The following is a 17,230-nucleotide window of genomic DNA, read 5'->3' on the forward strand; positions in this document are numbered from 1 at the left end:
AAGGCAGAGTCAGAGGGAGAAGCAGGCTCCCTGCAGAGCAAGGAGCCCGATGTGGGACTCGATCCCAGGACGCTGGGATCATGATCTGAGCCGAAGGCAGCTGCTTAACCAACTGAGCCACCCAGGCGTCCCAGTAAACAAAAATCTTAAAAAAAAAAAAAAAAAAGGAAATCCCCCTAAGGGGGGAATCATTAAAAAGAAAGAAACCTTTGCCCACCTCAGGGTCATGAAGATTTTCCTCCCATGTTTTATTCTAAAAGCTTTATGCTGGGGCACCTGGGTGGCTCAGTGGGTTAAGCCTCTGCCTTCTGCTCAGGTCATGATCTCAGGGTCCTGGGATCAAGCCCCGAATCAGGTTTTCTGCTCAGCAGGGAGCCTGCTCCCCCCGACCACCACTCCTCTGCCTGCTTGTGATCTCTTTCTGTCTGTCAAATAGGTAAATAAAATAAAAGCTTTATGCTTTTTTTTACCTTTCACATTTTGGTCTATGATCCATCTTGAATTAGTGTTTGTGAATCGTGGGAGGAAGGGGTCAAGTTCACCTTTTCTGTGTGGATGTTAGATCGCTTCCATTTATTGACGAGGTCTTTCATCTTTCGCCTAAACTGCATTGATGCCTTTGTCATAAATCAAGGACCATGGATGTGTGTGGTCTATTTCTGGACTCTGATGGACTCCATCTGTCTATTTTTTTTAAAGATTTAGGCAGAGAGGCAGGCAGGGAGAGAGGGGAAGCAGGCTCCCTGCTAAGCAGAAAACCCGATGCAGGGCTCAATCCCAGGACCCTGAGATCATGACCTGGGCAGAAGGCAGAGGCTTAACCCACTAAGCCACCCAGGTGCCCCCCCCCCTTTTAAGATTTTATTTATTTATTTAAAGGATTTTTTATTTATTTGACAGAGAGAGATCACAAGTAGGCAGAGAGGAAGAGAGAGAGGGAGGAGGAAGCAGGCTCCCTGCCTAGCAGAGAGCCCAATGCAGAACTCGATCCCAGGACCCTGAGATCATGACCTGAGCTGAAGGCAGAGGCTTAACCCACTGAGCCACCCAGGCAGCCCCTTTATTTATTTATTTGACAGAGATCACAAGTAGGCAAAGAGGCAGGCAGAAAGAGAGAAGGAAGCAGGCTCCCTGCTGAGCAGAGAGCCCAATGTGGGGCTGAATCCCAGGACCCTGGGATCATGACCTGGGCTGAAGGCAGAGGCTTTAACCCACAGAGCCACCCAGGAGCCCCGATCTGTCTATCTTTTATGCCAGTACAATTTTGTCAAGGTAACTTTAGCTTTATGGTGAATTTTGAAATCTGGTCATCTCATGGGTCTCTTCGCTACACTTCCACCATGACCTCACTGGTCCATCATCATTGCTTGCTGGTAGTGAAAATCAAACCCATTCTTCAAGGCATGTCTTCAATATAGTCTTGACATCCTAGCTTTCTTGGCATTGTGATACAGAATCACACACACATACACACACACACACACTCACTTTTTTTTTTTTTTAAGTAGGCTTGAACTCATGACTTCAAGATCAAGAGTTGCACGCTCTACCAACTGAGCCAGCCAGGCACCCCTTAGTATGTTTTGAAAGAGACTTTTGTAGGTGTCCAGGCAAAGGTGGTGGTGACCTGGATAGAGTGGTGATGGTAGAGGAAGGAAAGGTCCAATTCAGGGTATATTTTGAAGGGAAAGTCGGCAGAACTTGCCGGTGGATGGAATGTGAGAGCAAGAATCTAGAGTGAGTTAAGTTTTTAGTCGAAGTGAATGGATAGTGCCATGTACTGAGATGGGGATGGGCGGGGGAAGATCTGGGTGGTTAGAGTTATGGGGAGATGGGGTCATGACCATCTTTGGAAATGACTGCCAATCATGTTGTTGTTTTAACTGAGGACCATGCAATGCGTCCCCCAATACATTTAAAATGTACAATAAAAGAGAGAATGCCAAATGTATAGACAAAATAATTAAGGATTTATTTATTTTTAAAATAGCAAACCCTGGTCCACCAACCATCACCCCATTCCAGCTGTATAAAATCACATGGGGGGGGTCACCTGACTGGCTCAGTGGGTACACCATTGACCCTTGTTCTCAGGGTCATGAGTTCATGAGTTCAGGTTGGGCATGGAGTCTACTTAAAGAAATAAAATAAAAAAATAAATAGAAAATCTAAATTTGGACCAGAAATTTGAATGAGTTAAATAGAGTTACTGAGGCAGAGACTTATCTGCACAATGGGTACTGTGGCACCATTCTGTGGGTACTAAGCCAAAAGGAAAGGGCTCCAAGAGAACCAGGTGGAGAGACTTTGGGGCCTGCAAGATATGAGGTGGCCGTCAGAGTGCAAATATTCTGCGGTATAAGCATGGGTCGTTCTTGACATTGGGTGTGACCGCTTGACGTGCTTCAGTCACTGAAACACAAGTGGCAAACATGTTTCTCCATATGCTCAATTGCGGAGCATCTTCCCAATCCTTATGTTCTTTCTTACATTTTTATTTAGTTTTTTAAAATTAATTGATTATTTATTTGAGAGAGAGAGAGAGAGTGTGAGCACTGAGGAAGAAGGGGAAGCAGAGTCCCTGCCAAGCAGAGAACCCGATGTGGGCTTTGATCCCAGGACTCTGAGATCATGACCTGAACAGAAGAAGGCAGAAGCTTAACCCGCTGAGCCACCCAGGCCCCGCCCCCCCCAGTCCTAATATTCTTTAATTACCTTCCTTTCAGACCAACTCCATGACCTTTCCGCACAGGTCATTGGCCCATGGTGAATGCTTGACTCAAACAGCATTCTGATTGAGGCATCAAGATCTTTCGAGATTGTCAGACTGGCAGAGAGACACTAGCAGTATCTGCTGAGCCCTTGAAAGACCTCCTTGGCCCACCACCACTTTTTGCTAGGATCGTTACAGTAGCCTTGGTCTTAGAATAAAACTCAAAGTCCTTGCCATGGTCCACTAGGCCTTTCATGGTCGACCCTGATAACTTCTCTCCCACCTGTCTCCATGTGTTCCAGCCACACTGGCCTGGTTTTGCTCTCATGTATAACCAGATTCCCCCTGCGACAGGGCCTTTGCGTGTGGGATCTCAAGTCAGGTGGGGACATTCAAGTTTTGCCTAGATCATGCCCAAGTCACAAAAGTGTCCGCAGATAAAGAGAATCTTCCATTTAGTTTATCTCTGGCTATATCACAAATGACTCCAGAACTTCACAGCATTGAATAATTGTATTGTTATGCTCACAGACTGTGAATCAAGAATCGAGATAGGGCTGCTCTCTGCCACACATTGTCAGGAACCTCAGCTGGTTGCTAGACTGACTTGAACGACATGTGGCAGCACATCTGATGCCCACCCTGAACTCGGAAGTTGACCTCAGCTAAGACTGCTAATTGGAGCACCCACCCATGGCCCCAGAGTGGGGCTGGGCTTCCTCATAGCATGGAGGCCGCTTTCATGATGTTGACAACTGAGGGGAACTGTACTCCACAAAAACAACAGCGGCATGAGGCCTCCACCAACACCGCATGGAGAAGAGAGCCCCCAGCTGACCCACAAGATTGTAGGAAATCCTAAATTGCTGTAACTTCAAGCCACTATGTTTTGTTAATCCAACCTTTGCTAGCAGGGATGCTGTTAGATGCACCACCACAGACACTTAAAAAGAACAGACTCTTCAAGTTCACTGAGCCCTGCTGGGCTCTGGGTTCTCACCAGGAATCATCCTAAGCCCTAGGAAGCCAGGGTTGCCGAATTGGGGCGGGAGGTCTTAGAAGCACACCAGCTACTGGCCAGTAGGGCGGCACTCTTGGGAAAACTGGGGAAAAGGTCTCAAGTCTGGGCAGATGCACTAGAAAACAGTGAGTCCTCCGGGTGGACACGGTACCAGGGACACGTGGCTTGGAGAGTAGGCTGTTGACTCTCCCGGAGCTCCATCAACCCCCTTGGCCAAATGCCTTTGTGCAGCAAACAACGCACACAATTCAGGGATTCTCCGTTTTGTGTTGCATCTTCTTTCTCGTTAGGAGCACCTGTTCTCTTTCTGCAAGCCTCCATGTCTTCCAGAGGAGGCGATCAACTCCCCAGCTGGAGAGAGCAAAGATTTATTGATCTGAAGCTAAACCAATCCCAGGGTCTTCTTCACTTTGCCCTCTAATGGGTCAGGTGGGCACTTAACACACTTCCGGTCAATGAGCTATGCGGGGGCTGGGAGGGCAGGGTGGAAATTGCTGGAGGGCTTTGAAATCTTTCTCTCATTCTTCAAAAGGGTCCCAAGAATGAAGTTCTTTTTGCTGCCTCATGACGAGGCTGTCTGTATGTGACACCCGGTTATGTGGCAGCCCTTTTGGGACCATGAGGGAGCCAGTCTGAGAGGAGTTGACAGCAGTTGAACACGAGAGATGGAACAGGGGTCACCGATGACACTGCTGTGCTGCTGACTTAACTAACCCCAGAGATGCCCCAACTTTGTGTCCTCTTGTAGAGGACACATAAATAGGTTAATTCAGCAAGTCAGTGACTTGCAGGAAGGAAGTGTCCTGGTACATGTAACAATATGTTCCCTGTGCCTTGGGGATCTGCTCTTGGAGCCAGCAAAGGAGGAGGGGCCAAGGGCCGCCTAATATCAGTGCTTGAGTAGTGGGGAGAGGTCTGCCTGGATCCCAATCCACTCAGGCAGGAAAGCTGCCTCTGGCTTAAAGAGTTTGAGGAAGGGGGAGTCCGGCAGGGTGTAATTGGCTAGGTAGATGGTCTCGCCACCTGCGAGGTAGGCAGCCCAGATTCCAAATGTCCCAATGGTCATGATGGTGTGGTTACACTGCGTGAGCAGCGCAAAGTCCTTGGCAGGGGAGTTCTCGATGCCATTGCCCGCGAACACCACGTCCCCCAGGGAGGCGTCGATGTTCTCCCGACACCAGGTCATGCCATTGCTAGAGACCACAAAGACCGGGGAGTCGTAGCGGGCCCGGAACCAGGCCAGGGCCTGCTCCAGGTACCGCCGGTCGGCGACCACGCCCTTCCACACCTGCGGCATGACGTGCACGTAGTCCCCCCGGCGCACGTGGACTCCCACGAAGGTGCTTGGCTGTCTCCCATTCACCTGCAGGCCCCTTAGAAACTTCTGGGCGTCCTCCCGCACGTGGTCGTGCAAGGTGAACTCCTGCAGGATCTCGTCTCGCAGGTGGTGGTAGAAGGTCCAGGAGCAGGGGTAGCCGGTGAGGCGCACGTACTCCCCGGGGATGTGGCGGTAGCGCTCCTCCATCCAGTCGTTCAGGTGGTAGTTCTGCCAGGGGATGCGGCCGGCCGTGCTGCCGTGCAGGACCGGGAGGCTGATCCGGAAGATGGGGGCCAGCGTGCTGTGCATCTCGGCCGGGATGAAGGCCGGCCGCCCGTTCATCTTGGCCAGGGCGTACAGGGTGGCGTACTCGCCCATCTGGTTCCCCAGGCGGCCAATGGCGTTGATCGTCCACATGCCCCGGGGCAGCTGGCTGGTGGGACTTTCCGTCGCCGAAACCAGCGTGTCAATGTCCCATGTGGGGCGAATCTTCGCTAGCCGTTGCTGAATGTGAAATATGGTGGAAGCCGTGAAGACAAAGAGGACGAAGTGGACCATGGGGAAGAAGAAAGGCGTCTGATTGCTGAGCATGGCTGTCAGGGAAGGGAGAGCAGGGAATGTTAGCTGGGGGGTGGGGGTGGGGTGGGGTGGGGAGGTGGGGTTGGGGTATTTGGAGGCCCTAGTGGGGTTCATGAATGAGCAAGGGCAGCTGTGTGTGCAGATACTGTGTGTGTGTGTGTGTGTGTGCAGATGGCTTTGCTGTGTGTGTGTGTCTCCAGGGGCGTGAACACTCAGGTGCGTGTACGGAGGTGGGTCTCCAGAGGGTGTGATGGGAGTGTGTTTACATGCAGTTCATATGCTCCTGTTTACAGGATCTGACTACACCGTGTGTATTCACATACGGCCCGTGCATTGCAAGAGTGTGTGTGCGCGTGCATACAGGTATCTACACACTGTATACCTATGTGGGTGTGTGTACATTTGCCTACATTTAACGGATCTGTGTACGTTGTTTTGTAGAAAAGTATCTATCTCGTGTACATACATGGGTGTGTATGCTATATAACATAGTGTGGACATATATACACACACATGAACACACGTTATGTATATATACCTTGTATGTTTGAATGTGGGTGTTTATAGCCTGAATATACATACATGGGTGTCTACAGATAGGGAGTACATGTGTATAAACCTACTCTTTACTGGGGATCCAGTTCCTAGAGAGGTCCATCTTTGCATGCCCTGCCTACCTATATTTCCTTTGAAGGGAAATGGCCCGACCCATCCTGAATTCAACCATGTAGCTTGCCTACCCTCCTGGCCACAGCCAACCCGAGCACAAGATAAACACCGGGTTCCACGGTGGCTTTGCCATTTACTGGTCACGACAGGTTGTAGGCCGGCTCTAAAAGATGAGTTGGTCAATTCTCTCTCGAATATTTTTACTGAAAGGTCAGAAGGCAACTGGCAGGTGAGAGTTGGTTTTCTTCTCCCCCGGGTGTCCGACACCCAGCTGAATTCAACAATTCAATTAGATTTTGACATTGTCTACCTGACTTAGTATCAGATCTGAGAGGTTAAAGAGTTCAGTCCCACTTCATACACCCCCTATAAGTCCTGAGTCATTCATGCTTCTTTTGACTAGTAGGTTATAAACTGACCCCCTCCTTAGGTTTGATAGTCTCCTAGAATGGCTGGCAGAACTCAGAAAGGCACTTTACTTATGTTTACCAGTTTATGATAAAGGAGACAGATGAATAACCAGAGGTAGTACCTAGGTAAGATCCAGAGGGAGCTTCTATCTCCCTGGACCACCTTCCTGGCTCATGGCTGTGTTTGCCAACTCAAAGGCTCTCCAAAACCCATTTAGGGATTTTATGGAGGTTTCATTATGTAGACACGCTTGATTAAATCATCAGTCACTGGTGATTAACTTAATCTTCAGTCCTTCTCCCCTCCCCGGAGGCTGGGGGCTGGAGACGGAAGTTCGGAAGTTCGAATCTCTTCAAGCTTGGTCTTTCTGGTGACCAGACCCTGAAGCTACCTAGGGCCCTGAGAAGAGTCACCTCATCAAAGCAGAAGACACTCCTATCAGCCTATCACTCAGGAAATGCCAAGGGTTTCAGGAGCCATGTGCTGGAACTAGGGACAAAGACCAAATACCATTGTAGGAGACCACAGCAGGTGATGTTGAGAGAGGCGGGGCTAGAGTGGCTGGGACAGGACAGATGCAGGCTGAAGCAGAGGTAGCCAGTAACGGGGAGACACCTGAAGGGATGTGCAGAGACATAAAGAGAACTGGCCAAGAAAACCCAGAGAAAATCGCCCTCATATACTTATACAGCCTGTTCTTTTCAACTCTGGTTGTAACAGAAATCAGTTCCAGGAGTGGGGTGGTTGCACTGGATGGACCTTCCGAGAGCACATGGGATTTACCGTAGTATCAAAGGAGGTAGGGGACATTGAGAATTCTCCATCCCAGGCCATACAAGTTGGACCAGTGATCTGTAGAGCAAAGCTGTTCATGAAGCTCCTACACTGGGACTCCCTGAAACAAAGTAAAAGCCCCCAAAGGAGAGGGGTTTGAAGATACGGTTGTTGAGCATAATCCAAACAGTTGAAAGTGGAAGAAAGCAGGGAATGAGTTGGTGCTGACTCCCTATTACATGGCAGAAGCCAGTCAGGACAAGTGGAACAAGCAAGATGACTTAGGCTGACTACAGTTAACACTTCATTAAAGACTGCATCCAGGAATGACCAATGGGCTTTGTCATTCCACAGTCCAGGCTGGAACAACACTTGTACCATGTTGCCACAGTCAGAAGTCCAGGATTGGCCACTGAATAACTGTGGAACTGGAAAAATGGGAATGGGGAGATGTGGGAAGAGTCAGAAAAATGAGACGTTTCTGCTTTCCTAGCTCTTTCAAAGGCTTCCCTCTTCCTTCCCTGTGCACGAGAGCTTCCCAATCATTCTTTTTAAAACTCTTCCTCCTGAGCAGGATTTAATCAAAGCATATCCTGGAGGCTGTGCGCAAAGGTAGATTCAAGATGAAAGGTCTCTGGTTAACGTGGTCCAGGGCTTGGGTTCCTGGTCTAAGTATTGACTCAAGTGGCCATTAAGAAGAGAATAGTGGGGCTAAATCAAGCAGGGCGTGACCTGGTTCAACCTGGGAAGCCTCCAGAACCTGTGCAGGTGTGGTCCTTAATGATTATAGCCAATGAAAGTTGGCATGGGACCTCATATAGCAATATCCCTGTTTCTAACTCATTGCTACCATCATCTGACCCACTAAGATCACATGCATTACCTTTCTTTCTCTAAGTTTTTATTTATTTGAGAGAGAGAGAGAGAGAGTGATAGAGAGCATGAGCAGGGAGGAGAGGGAGAAGCAGGCTCCCCACTGGCAGGGAACCTGACATGGGGCTCCATCCCAGGATCCCAAGATCATGACCTGAGCTCAAGGCAGATACTTCACCAAGCCACCCAGGCGCTCTGCATTATCTTTCCAGAAGAAACTCCAGTTTCTCCACTAGATGCCTGGGTTTGAGTTAAACCAACTCAGGTGGGGTCTGGGCCCCATGGGTCATCATTGGATGTTGAGTTTAACCCCAAGTGAACTCCTGGATGGTACAACCTCCTCTTGCCCCATTCGTCTTGAATGTAAAGAGCCAGGGAGGCTGGATTTGCTGAATAAAGTTCACTTCACAACCGAGCTGATGCTGAGGATTCTGTCTTCCCGGTCAAAGTTCCAGATCAGGCCCCTTCCTCATGGCCACCGGAAGTGAAGCTTCTGCTCCCTAAACCCAACACAGAATGCACTTCGTTCAGGGACCACGAGGACCCATAACTCTGCGGCTACCGGCACACGCTCTGGTCACAGGCTACTGACTGCAGGCTCCCACCCTCATTAGCTGTGGGATTCTGGACAAGTAACTCCACCTTTCTGAGGATTCAAACCACCTGGCCTGAGGACAAAACCAATACCTTTTGAGATCCTCACGTACAAAGCAAACAGTGCTGTTTTGTGGGGGCTCTGGGCCAGGCACCATTTTCACACTGGTCATGGTCATGGTCAAATCTAGCATTTAGGTCACAGAATTTGGAGGAGTCACACGTGGAGGATGGATGAGATGGAAACCTACAAGAGGAATGAATTTCACTCCGAGGTTGGTGAGTTCTGGAACCAGCCAGGGTAGCCCCGCACGACCAGGTATAGACATGGTGGACTAAGCTGACTTTGGGGACTGTCCCTCTGAGTAGTGGGTGAGTATGTGCGGTTCTCCTTACCCTGAGGAATGTCCGATTTTTTATTATTATGGAGATGAGGGTCTGAGATAAAGCATATGTATGACAGCAACCAAAGCATAGACTGGATCAAGGAACTATATTGTTGCTCCCCCAACCCATAGACCTTGTGCACTGTGTGTTGGATTGTGTCTTTCTGCAGTAGGTATATTGAATGATAACTCCTTTTTTTTTTAAAGACTTTATTATTGGGATGCTGGGATGCCTGGGTGGCTCAGTGGGTTAAGCCTCTGCCTTCGGCTCCAGTCATGATCTCAGGGTCCTGGGATCAAGCCCCGCATCAGGCTCTTTGCTCAGCGGGGAGCCTGCTTCTCCCTCTCTCTCTGCCTGCCTCTTGCCTACTTGTGATCTCTCTCTCTCTCTATCAAGTAAATAAATAAATGAAATCCTTTTTAAAGATTTTTTAAATCTTTAAAGATTTTAAAAAATCTTTTAAAAGGATTTCATGTATTTATCTTTAAATTATTTATTTTATAATATAATAAATAATAATAATATATAATGTATTATATTATATTATTATTATATATTATTATATATAATTAAGATGATATATATTATTATATATTATTTATTATTATATATGATATATTTTATTTATTCATTCATTTAATCTTTAAAGATTTAAAAAAGCATTAAAAATATTTCATTTATTTATTTGACAGAGAGAGACACAGAGAGAGGAAGGGAACACAAGCAGGGGGAGTGGGAGAAGAAGCAGACTTCCTTGGGCCAAGCAGGGAGCCTGATGTGGGGCTGGAGCCTGATGTGGGGCTTGATCCCAGGATGCTGGGACCATGACCTGAGCTGAGGGCAGACGCTTAACAATTAAGCCACCCAGGCACCCAGTCGAAGACTAACTCGTGATACTGCAGGATATGACTTCATCTGGGGACAGGGGTCTTCAGAGAAGTGACCAAGTTAAAACGAGGTCATCTTAAGGTTGACGCTAATTCAACATGACCAGTATCTTATAAAAAAAACTAAAACAGGGCACTCAGTTGGCTGAGCAACTGCCTTCTGCTCAGGTCATGATCCTGGAGCCCCAGGATCGAGTTCCGCATTGGTGGGGGGGGGGGGGTCCCTGCTCAGCAAGGGGTCTGCTTCTCCCTCTGACCTTCTCCCTCTCATGCTTGCTTGCTCTCATTCCCTTTCTCTCTCAAATAAGTAAATAAAATCTTAAAAAACCAAATAAATAAAAGCAAAACTAGAACACAGCCCATGGTATATCGTGTGATCTGTGGGCCTCTTTATTGCCAGCTCATGATGTGTGGGCCTGGGGGACGGCTCAAGAGACCATCTGTGTCAAGCAGATTCTCCCCCTTGGGAATCTGAAGTCGGGAGCAGAGAGGGGGTGGCTGGCTGGCGGTGGGGCTGGTGGCCAATCAGCCTATTAGGACTCACGCGCACCCATACTAAGTAAGATGCCATACTAAGGGCCAGAGAAATCCATGAACACAGGGGATTCGACCTGAGAATAAAAAGAGGGTCGTGAGGGAAAAATGGACAGTATGACTGCACCCCTGATGGCTTCCTGGTTCCTGTTTCCTCGAGGCCACCTGCACTTACATTCCTGTCCGGGTCCCAACACGACTCCTCATGACTCTGGGTAGAAGGAACTGTCTGGAGGCTGGGAGGCAGGAGGAAGCTGGGGAAAGAGGGGCCAGTCCAGGTAGGAGGAGGGAGTGCTCCCTGCGGAGTGGCCTTGTGCCTTCTTCCCACTTGTTCTGGGTGTTTCTCTCTTCCTTTTGCCAACTAGATTGTGAGCCTTCGAAGGGCAAGGAGTCGACCTGGCTCCTCTGTCTCGTTCCGAATTTACCAAGTACAGGACGTGGGACAAAAGGCACCAAGGGAAATGCTTGTGGGAGGGCGGAAGGATGGAGGGAAGGAGAGAGGAAAGAGATGGAAAAAGAGACAGGGAAAGAGAAAGAAGAGGAACTAGACTGAGAGGAAGACAAGGACAGAGCCAGAGAGAGCAGGAGGAGAGAAAGACAAAGAGAGATGGAGACACAGAGAGAAAGAGGGAGACCGGGAGAGAGACAGAACGGAAAAACCGTGAGACAGGGTGAGAGACGGAAAGAGAGGGACAGAGAAATAAAACAGGCGGGATGGACCTGCCCGCACTCAGTCCAGCTCTGTCCCCTGTTCTGTCCCAATTCTGCATCTCCAAGTGAGTCCCTGTTAGGATCATTCAGTCCCAGTCTCCTGATCACACACACAGCTCCGCGAAGGAAGGGACAGCGTCAGTCTTATTCCCTCTGTGTCCCCGGCAGCCCCCGGACATGGGGCTCAACACACAGTAGGTGCGCAGGAAATGGAGGCAGAAGGAATATGGGTCTGTGTCCACCTGTCAGGACCCAGTCATGATCCATCTGTTGCTTTTCCTCCTTGCCCAGGTGTCTGCCAACATCTCCATGTGTTGAGTTCTCTCTCTTTTTTTTTCTTCTGAATCCATTTCCCAGCATCAAGTAGGTAAAAAAATGAATACTGGAAGGATGACCTTCACAATCAAACCTCGTAATTTCTGAGCTCGCCCTGAATATCCCCTGGAAATACGTTGACAGCAGACAGAAAGACAAGAAGGCTAGTTCTGTTGGGGTGGGGGGGGGGCGCGCGGAAGGAAGACAGAATGTTCTAGAACAGAGTCTCTCTCAGCTTCCTTGGTGGTTTCCTGCTTCCTCCCTCGGGAAGAGGGAGGGTCCACTGTTGAGGGCCTAAGGGAAACACCTGCAGACCTTGGCCCCCCTGTCCTTGAGCCAGGCTGCGGGGAGAGGAGGGAGGGAGGCTTACAGGGTTAAGTCAGGCCAGTGTCTGGGAGTGGGGGCAGATCTGGAGAGAAGCTCAGGGTAATGCCGTCATCAGCCTCTGGTTGGCTATATGACCTTGACCGAGGGCCTTTACTTCTCAGTGTTGTCATCTAAAACTTGGGGCTTATTGCTCTCCAGGGCTGTGTGAGCTCAACGTGGGTTCGGAAATCCGAACTGGATGCTTAAGGGCGTGGCCCAGTCCTGTAGGTGGTGCAAACAGGCCCATTTGAAAGCAAAGGCAAAGTGAGGCTCGGGGACTAGTCAGAGAGGGGCCTGGGGGGCAATCCTGGGGAAAGGCCAGAGCTGGGGCGCAGAGCTGGGCACAGGGAGTCTGGGAGAGCGGCTGGCCCGCCTGACACCCGTGGGGAGGTTTGGGGGACTGCCAACAGCCAACCAGCCAGCCCCGGGGAGAGGCTTGATGGAAAACCCGGCTGCTTGGGGCAAGTGGGAGGAGCCTGCTTTCCCCACCACACCCCCTTCCTGGAAGTCAGAAAGTGCACCTCGTTATGGGTCCTGGCTACCTGCAGCCTCACGCAAGTTGCGGCCAGCCAGGGAGGGAGGGGCAAGAGGAAGGGTCATAGGGCACCGGCAGGGCTCAGTCGGTTCCGCTCAGGTCAAGATCCCGGGGTCCTGGAATCGAACCCCGCGTCTGACTCCCTGCTCAGTGGGGAGGCTGCTTCCCCCTCCCTCGGTCCCTCGGCTCTAGCTCGTGCTCGCCCCCTCTTGCTCCATCTCAAATAAATAGGTAAAATCTTTAAAAACAAACAAACAAACAAACAAACAAACAAACAAAAACCAAAAAGAAAAGAGGAAGGTTCAAGATCCCTTCCTTCATCCGGGTCCCCTGGCTGCCGTCCCTTGGGCGATTGCCCCAGGCCGAGTGGAGAACCTCGGGGCCCCAACTTTGAAGAAGGAGCCCAGCCTCCAGGTCCCTCGGAAAAATGGGGCCACCAATATCTATCCGTAATTTTTTTTAAACTCTCGGTCTCAAGTTCCAGGATGAACCTAGTCCTCTCCGTCCTCCCCCCATCTGGAGCCTAGCCCCAGGCGCCTCCCCGCCCCCATCCGTCTCCATCCCGCGAGCTGGCCTGGCCCCCCCCTCCTCAGCTCACCGCCCTCCCCGGGTTTCCCAACCCCACCCAGGCAGGCATTGCCACCAAGAAATAACTCCGTCTCCCACGTCCTGAGGCCCAGTGGTCACACCCTGTGATTTGCGTGTCTGGTCTCCTCCGCACGGAAAGCCCCCTCCCTACCCCTTCGCAGCCTCTCCCCCAGGTAAGCCCAGATCACCCAGTTCAGTCCCCTCCCCTACCGCTCTGGGCACTGCTGGTTTGTCCTGTCATTCCCACAGCCCGGAATTCACACTGTAAGCACTTCTCTGGGGAAGGACTTGGGACCCAGAAGTAAGGCCACCACTTTCAAGCCCCCACCGTGATTCCCAGGACTGGAACGGAAGGTGTGACTCCGGAGCCAGGGATCCCTGGGGCCACGGTCGGCGGGTGGGCGGGGGGAGAGTTGGGGACTCTAAGGACCCCTGGGTCCTGTGGTTGGGTCCCGCGTCCCTCCCGGAGGACGGGGAGCAGACCCCGAGAAGCGACCAGGAAACTCAAGTACTACAGGTCTGCACAGTGATTCTCAGGTAGGTTCCAGGAAACGGTTGATGGAGGGAGGGAGCTGGCAGCCTGAGGCGGGGGAGGGGAGAATGGGGGTGATGGAGGACAGTGGGGGGTGATGGAGGAGGGTGGGGTTTCAGGTAACAGATCTGCTAGGAGGGAAGGTGAGGGTAGTCCAGAGGGGAGACGGCTGGGGGGCTGGAAGCAGGGGGGGGGGGCGCCTGGACTGTAAAGGATGGACCCTCTCTTTTTGGAGACTCAGAGGAGGGCGCATCCCAGAGGAGGGATTCCTGAGTTCGAGTATGTCCCAGCCTCCCGCCCCGTGAGCGCGCGTGCGTATGTGTGTGCGCGCGTGTTCTCGCCCTCTTGCTGGGGGTCGGAGAGAGCCCCCCACCCCCACCATCTCTCACCTGATTCTGGCAGCAGGAATTGGGGTAGCCGGCGATGTGGCTGCTCTGCGAGCAGATCAGGGTGCTTCCACCCGTGAGGTCAAGTCCTCACTCGGAAATCTGACCCTCCCAGCACTAGTGGCCGGAAAACCCCGCCCAGGATCTACCTGGCCTCCCCGAGCAGTAGGGAGGCGGGGTGAGCTGGACTTGGGGAGCCAGGTGTGCCCGGAGCCCCGCCTCCTCCCTCCCCACGTGACCGCTGGGAAGCAGGCCAGGAAGACTCTCCGGAGGAGGAGGACTGAGTCCCCACAGGTCAGCCTCTTCCAGACTCAGCCCTGTCAGGGTCCTGCTTTTATTTATTTCGGCAATAACGGGAGCGTTTCGTGGTCTGTCAGCCTCATTCCGTCTTCACAATTCTGTGACGGCGACCCTCTCAGGAACCCTCCAGTACTGAGGGGGATACCGAGGCATAGACAGGGGAAGTAACTTGCTCAAAGTAGCACAGCTAGGAAGTCAGAGAAGCCAGAATTCCAAACCAGGCAGGCCAGAATTTTGGAAAACACCTGGCAAATACCAACTCTTCTCACTTTCCCTACTTTCAGAGAGGATTCTCAGGAACTCAGAATCCCGTTATCGTACATCAGCCGGCCAGGCTATGCTGGTCTACCGCTGCCAAAATCAAATGCCAAGATCAAGGAGGAACTTTTCCGGGGAGGGAATGAGGCAGGCACCTCCAGAGCGCCCCCCCCCAACAATCCTAACATTGAAACAGGGTGGAGCAGCCCCTCCTGGTCCCTCAGTGAGGCGACAGGAGGCTTGCTGCACCCGCTGTAAATCTCACAGTCCACTCCTTCGCTGCAAAATAAGAATCGGAATCTGATCAAGTCTCCGGGGTGAGCGCCAGCTTCCAGAAAACAGGAGGATAGAGTTGCCCCGTGAATGGACACCATGAGGGCATCAGGAGCCAAATCCAGAGTGTGGGACTGTCTACAGGACCACGTGACCTGGTTTCCCTGACTTTGGAGAAAAAGAAAAAGATGAAGAAGCAAGGGGAGCCTTATAATATATGCAGAGCAGATCTTGGGCTCAGAAATGTATAAATGGATTTTTTTTTAACCTATATGGATGTCTGACCAGATATCCGAAAGTCACCAGGGTGCAGGACATGTCTGTTCTATGTCATCTTTAGCAGTGTTGATCCTCAGTCACTAAGTGCTGCAGTAACATCAGACAACCACTGTGACAACTATAAATTCCTCCTAGATGCCCAGAATGCCCCCAGGACAGTACTCCCCAAGAGGATAGCCTTGTACCCCGTCAGCAGGACCAGCAGCTGGTAAATGCTTAGCAACCAGCTCTGGGCTGGCGGGCGTGGGGGTGGTGAGAATCCCTGCTAAGTAGTGTTTGCCAATTTCCACAGTGTAAAGATCACACACCCCCACCCCGTCTTCCTCCTGCCCATTCATCTTCGGTGTTTCTGATTGGAGCGTGGGCACACCTCCAACATACTGGGGGTCAGGTTCTGGACAACCACTGTAAAGTAAATATCGTGGGTACCTGGGGGGCTCAGCTGGTCAAGCGGCTGCCTTTGGCTCAGGTCATGATCCTGGGATTCTGGGATCAAGCCTCAGTGGGGATTCTACTTCTCCCTCTCCGCCATCCCTCTCCCCTTCTCATTCTCTTTCACATGCTCTCTCTCTCTCTCAAATAAATAAATAAAATCTTAATATATACAAAAAGTTACTCACCTTAATTAAAAAATGCTTTATGGGGGTGCCTGGGTGGCTCAGTGGGTTAGGCCTCTGCCTTCGGCACAGGTCATGATCTCAGGGTCCTGGGATCGAGCCCTGCATCTGGCTCTCTGCTCAGTGGGGAGCCTGCTTCAACCCCTCTCTCTGCCTGCCCCTCTGCCTGCTTGTGATCTCTCTCTCTCTCTGTTAAATAAATAAAATCTTTAAAAGAAAATACTTTATGGCCAGAAAAGGCTGGCCACCATCTGAGCTCTTAGTGAGTTGTAATCACTGATCGCAGATCACCAACAGAAATATAGTAGTAATGAGAAAGTTTGAAATATCTCTAGAGTTACCAAAATGAGACACTGAGACAGCAAGTGAGCAAATGCTGTTGGAAAAATGATGCCTAGAAATTTGCTTGACACAGGGTTGCCACAAATCTTCAATTTGAAAAAAAAAAAAAAAAGAAAGAAAGAAAAGAAAAGAAAAATTGCTGTATCTGCCAAGAGTCAAAAATGAAACCCAGTACAAGGTCCCACTCAAGCCTCGCTCCATCTCCATGAACACTGGTCCATGTCCTCTCGGAGTCCAGCCAGTGTGCCTAGAGGAAGTGCAGCCTGTCTGCGGTAGAGAACCCACAGGGAGTATGCCTGACCATCCCAGCCAAGCCCCATGCTGAGCCCCATGCATTAGAGACCTCCCACCCCGCACAGAGACAGGAACCACCAAGTCAATCCCCATAATTGGGAGAAATCATCAATTCTGCACTTAGAGCCATGATATTTGGGGATGGCTTGTTACATAGCATTAGCTATCTGAAACACTTCCCATTAAGGTGACGGGTCCCTGAGAGCCAGAAGCATGTCCATTTTTTTGCTCATTACTGGGTCTCCACTGTCTAGAATGTTTCCTGGCAGAGGGCAGTGCTCTGGAAAGACGGAGGGAAGGAAGGAAAGAAGGGAGGGGGGGAGGAATGGACATAACCATGAAGGTTACCTATGGCTTCTGCCATCAGACTGGGAGCCCTCTGGGGTGGAAACCAGGGCCGGGCCACCCCTAAGCTTGTCCCTGGGCACAAAAAAGGGCGTTGGTGAATTTCCTTAAAATGTACTGTGGAATTTGAATTCAGCAGCTTGCTCAAAAGTAGACAGACTGGTACAACAAAGCCCCATACACCCATCGCTCGATTTTCAACTTGTTGCCAGTCCGGCTTGCTCTGTCCTTTGCCTTCTCACTCAATCTGGACACATTTCAGTGTGTTCCTCTGACCAATAAGAATACTGAAAAATGGGGGCGCCTGCATGGCTTCCGTTCAGGCCATG

At 50.8% G+C, this 17,230-nt stretch overlaps 1 protein-coding gene across 1 annotated transcript; it reads right to left on the reverse strand.

Moving 5' to 3' along the window:
• Positions 1–3,207: 3,207 nt before the first annotated feature.
• On the reverse strand, positions 3,208–14,347 carry FUT2 (fucosyltransferase 2). The gene is made up of 2 exons (XM_059383267.1): positions 14,197–14,347; positions 3,208–5,645 (listed from the first exon to the last, which is right to left on the reverse strand). The coding sequence occupies exon 2, from the start codon at positions 5,641–5,643 to the stop codon at positions 4,624–4,626; it is 1,020 nt and encodes a 339-aa protein (XP_059239250.1). The 5' UTR covers positions 5,644–5,645; positions 14,197–14,347; the 3' UTR covers positions 3,208–4,623.
• Between the last annotated feature and the right edge of the window lie 2,883 nt (positions 14,348–17,230).

The sequence above is a fragment of the Mustela nigripes genome, chromosome 17 (assembly GCF_022355385.1).
Source record: "Mustela nigripes isolate SB6536 chromosome 17, MUSNIG.SB6536, whole genome shotgun sequence".
Taxonomy (NCBI): domain Eukaryota; kingdom Metazoa; phylum Chordata; class Mammalia; order Carnivora; family Mustelidae; genus Mustela; species Mustela nigripes.